Source organism: Phaethon lepturus, unplaced genomic scaffold (assembly GCF_000687285.1).
Source record: "Phaethon lepturus isolate BGI_N335 unplaced genomic scaffold, ASM68728v1 scaffold6969, whole genome shotgun sequence".
NCBI classification, from domain to species: Eukaryota; Metazoa; Chordata; class Aves; order Phaethontiformes; family Phaethontidae; genus Phaethon; species Phaethon lepturus.
In genome coordinates, this window is record NW_010564131.1 from 41952 (window position 1) to 46727 (window position 4776).

The 4776-nt window shown below is 41.4% G+C and overlaps 1 protein-coding gene across 1 annotated transcript in view; it reads left to right on the forward strand.

Annotated features, from left to right (window-relative positions):
- ALPK2 (alpha-kinase 2) overlaps positions 1–4776 on the forward strand; it is a 40311-nt gene that overhangs the window by 30866 nt on the left and 4669 nt on the right. Inside the window, exon 9 of the mRNA XM_010294774.1 lies at positions 793–841. Within this exon, the coding sequence (XP_010293076.1) occupies positions 793–841 (49 nt within the window). The remainder of the gene's footprint in view (positions 1–792; positions 842–4776) is intronic.

Below are 4776 nucleotides of genomic sequence, written 5' to 3' on the forward strand. Positions count from 1 at the left end.
TCTAAGTTTCTATAATGATTGCTGCCACAAAGGACAGCATACTTGCTGCTGTTGAAGAGAAAAATCATTCCTCTCTGATCATCTTCTCATTTGAGTATCTAGACTGCATTTTTCAGGCATACCGGTTGAGATTTCTGAGGGTATCCTCCAAGGAAAATGGTCTTGAGACCATCGTTTTCCTGCAGAGAAAAAACTGCACACTACAGGACTGGATTTTGCGTAAAATAAGTCAACAAAGGGACAGTTAAAAACCCCAAGTTTTTGGAAATACTGCGTGGGAAAGGGATTTTGGATCTCTCACCCAAAAAATAAAAATAAAGTTGACTGACTTATTGCTATTTGATTAGCAAAGCAAATAATTTCTACTGATAAACCTTGTAGTCCAAGTCTGCAAAGCATCAAAACCACAAAACCCATAAATAAATATACACATCTCAGGGCAGGTGCATAAGCAATGATTTTGTGTTTCTTAAAATGCAGTCATCAAAATGTAACCCCTTCTTCCCGCCCTGACTATCCATCACAGGAAACAAGTTACTCTCTGTTTATCATCTTGCTATCTGTAAGCTACTGGTATGAGACTGACTTCTAGAAATTGCTAGTGATACAGAGCACAAACATCCTATTTTTAATGCGGTACTTTAAAATGTTTTGCAATAATGGTGACAAGTAATTAAAAACATGAGTCATTAAACAATATTTAATGCCTCTATATGTGGTGCTCTTGAATCTGAAGATATTCCTAGAAATTCTAGTGTAACATAAGCTCTCTGTTTCCTTGATGCCTTGTAGGTGTAGGAATGAAGTTAACTGACGTTGGCATAGCAACACTGGCCAAAGGGTGAGTGAAAAATTATTTCTCAACAGCATGGTTTTGCTTTAGACATCAATCTCTTCACAGTGTAAGTATGTTGGGGGAGGACGCACTGGAAATTTATTCTTGCTTTAACTTTGGAAGAAAACAATCCTCATATGACTCTTTTAACGTCTTTTTATTAGTATTTATGGGAACCCACCTGTAAGGAAAACACATATTTTTTGTTCTGAAAGGATGGGGCTACGCTGTAGGATGGTCTTTGCTTTTCCTTCATGCCTCCCTTAAAATTGCCTTATTCAAAGGGCATTTCAAGAGTGAAATCAAGGTCTCTGGTGGCTTACAAGCAAGTCACTTTACTTGGTGGTACATCAGCTGGATGAAGGTAGGGCTGAAAACGCAGGGCCAACACTGGCTCCAGCCTGGGTTACAAAGAAAGACCTGGTGTTTGTGCTGTCCAGAGCTTCTGACCATGGAGGAAATATCTCAAAACCAGCATGCTGTTGGAGCCAGAGCTCCGGCTGGGCTTGCACTCTCTAGCACCTGCCCCAGTAAATGCAAATACAAGTGCTTGTACCTACCTAGCCCTACTACTAGATCCTGCTGCCAGTAGCTGAGGTGACCCTTTCTCCCCTCCTACTCTTTCCCTGGAAGAAGAGAGGATGTCTGCCACAGTACTGTGGGAACTAGAGAGGGAGATGCCCTGAAAGGGGCCAAAGTTTGTATTGCCCTTTTTGTAAGGAATTTAAGGGGATGGTGCAGGGACTGCATGAGGGAACAGAGCTGAAGTCCCTTTTGCAGCCAGCAGAAGTGCTAAAGCTTTAGAATATGTATTTATGACACAAGCTTTTGTAAAGACTCTTTTCTCAGTTTAGAGCTCTATGAGTTAGTTTTTCCTCCTATAGTGGTCAGTGATCGTAAGCTTTCCTTGAGCCTGTGTTCTTGTCAGCTGCATGGGTGGAGGGAAGATGTCTGTTTAGCTTTGTATAGGCTGCTTATCTGATAAAAAAGGAAATGTGTTAAGGGACTTGATGGTATCTCTTGCCCTTCTCTCTCAAGAGCAGTGATTCTGAGCTATAACAAAAGATCTGTTAATAATATTTAGAGAGGCCTGTTTCCTAGTAGTTTTGCAATTTACTTCAGGTCTTTTGGGGAGACCTAAGCATGTGTGTAAAGACATAAGTCTTTAATGTTCTAACTTTCTTCCACGTCTTTTAAGTTTCTGTTAGTTAAAGCTTCTAGTTACACCACAGGCCAAAAGAGCCGTTGCTAGAAATAGGCAGTGTAGGCAGTCATTCAAGTCAGCTGGCTGCCACAAAGGCAAAGGGGATGAGGGTAAATGCCTGTGAATGCTTTAAATCCATGTTCTCCTATGAGAAACTGATAGAAACAAGCAGATCCAATCACATATATTCAGTCTTTATACTAAACTGGAGCTTGTCTGTATACCTGTGGTACAGGACAAAAACCCTCACAATGTGTTTTAAATTATTAAAAATTTGACACCAGAATATTCTGGGAAAATCCTGAACATTTGCAGGCTGGCATCCATTCAGAATTTTACTGATTTACTCTTTTAGCTGTGGATCCAAACTGAAATCAGTTGAAATGAAGTTGCATCATCCTGTTATAGAACAAAGAAATCATAAAAATTTTGTTTAGGCAACGCTGTTCTCCGGAATCAGATTTACAGAAAAGCTTTAATAGGTGTTGTTATCCAGCTCGCTATGGGAAATTACTCCTATAAAAACACATGTTGGACTAGGGAAGAGGAAGGTTAAGTGAGGAAATGCATATACAATGCAAACTGTAGTAAGGATCACCTCAGTCATGAATAAGGGACTATCATTTCCCTTCTTGAACAACCTCTTAAAAATGTTGTGTATAATTTTGTTTGTCATTTAGCTAATGATACTGCTACACAACAACAGATTTTTCCTGGTCCTGTCTTTTTCTTTCATGCTCCTTTCCCAGAAAGGACACCTCTGCATTGATATCTGCAGTTGGATTTTTAATTCCATGTGCCTGGGTAGGGAAAACAAACAAATACACAGAAATCTATATTACTGGCTATTGCTGCTTTTGGTAGTGTGCAGCCATGCCAATGAGAGATTGTCTGTCATCTCATACATAGAACATACATAGTCCTACTTAACTAGAAAATATAGTATGATACTGTTATGATTTTAACTGTGTTAGAGAAGATACAAAGCTGATTTTTTTTTGTGTAATTGCCTATAGAAACTCCCATAGTTTTCTCAACCAGTCTTTGCAGAGATAATGACCTCACTGATCACAGACAAGTCCTCTGCCTCCAATAACATCAAGGCAAAGCAAAAATATCCTTGGGAAATGCTTCTGCGGTCCTTGATGAAAGGAAAAACATTCATATTGTTCCTGGTTGGAATGTAAATTAAATACAATTCTAATTTTACTCTAAGATTAAAGTTGTGATGAGGGGAAAAAAAACCGTGAAAAAAATCCATCTCTCCCACACCTGCCATGCTCATAGTATAATCAGGCTTTCAAATAATTTAGTGCCATAGTACAAACCGTTATTGATGAATTTGCAAAAGCCAATATGCCAACTGTCATGAATTGTTCATGGCCATTATTTATACCCCAGTGTTTCTTGTACCAAGCACAATAAACAGATACATTTAAATTTTGTCCCTATATTCAGCATTGCTCATTGCTATTAATGGTTTTTTTGGGGGTCCAGACTCATAGTCTAAACAAACATTTCTGGATGAGCATTTATGTATCCTTTGCCTTTACCTTTCCTCTCCTTCCTGTAGAGACTGTGCGGAGATTGATGTTTTCAAGAATCAACACTCTGCAAAGTAATTCTGATCTTTTATCCTTTCTGTGTCTGTTTTGCCAGTGAATTGGAAACCGGACGAACCCCAAGCAAAGGTCCTTTACTCAATGCGCTTGAAGGCGCTGCAATACGGTTTCTGTCAGCAGAGGGCGAAGCCTAACTAGAAACCGAAAAGCCTGGGAAGTATTTTTACTGTGGCCACTGGGGCGCACCGGAGTCAGGCAGCCTATCAGTCCTTTAAATAAGCTATTTATTCGATTCTTTGGCGAACGTAAACAAAAATAACACAACACAGTGACTGGCTTCTACGTGCAAACAGAGAGCCAGTTTAGAAGCTGTGCACAAGTGCCCAGGTATTTACCCAAGAGTGGCAAACGGAAAGGTAAAAGAACACAGTGACCCACGGTCGTGATGATCAACAGGAGTACAGTTTGCCAAATGTGGATCTGAAAGTCTGTCTGGTTTCAGGCCGTTGACAAATTTAGTTTTACTCAACATGGCAACAAGAGGCATTGGGGAGTTTAAGCCTAGAGACAAATCCAACATTCCCCCATCAGATTTAAGGAAGGTTTGGTCTGGGCCCACCCCCAGCTGTCAAATTTGGGAGATGGAATTCTGTCCAGGTTTTATTTATCAGTCATCTAGATAGTGAATTAATAGCGCCTGCTGTTTTCCAGGGATTGGAATCGTCAATAGTTTGGTGTTACTGACACAATACATATGAGAGTAATACCAATACTGGTCCTGTATTGGGACCAGTACTCTTTAAGATCTTCGTCAGTGACACAGACAGTGGGGTCGAGGGCACCCTCAGCAAGTTTGCAGATGACACCCAGCTGAGTGGTGCAGTTGACACGCCTGAGGGACAGGATGCCATCCAGAGGAACCTGGACAAGCTCAAGGAATGGGCCCAGGTGAACCTCATGAGGTTCAACAAGGTCAAGCGCAGAGTCCTACTCCTGGGTCAGGGCAACCCCCTGTATCCGCACAGGCTGGGGATGAAGGGATGGAGAGCAGCCCTGCCGAGAAGGACTTGGGGGTACTGGTGGATGAAAAGCTGGACTTAAGTTAGCAATGTGCACTCATAGCCCAGAAGCCAACCGTGTCCTGGGCTGCCCCCCAAGCCGCGTGGCCAGCCGGG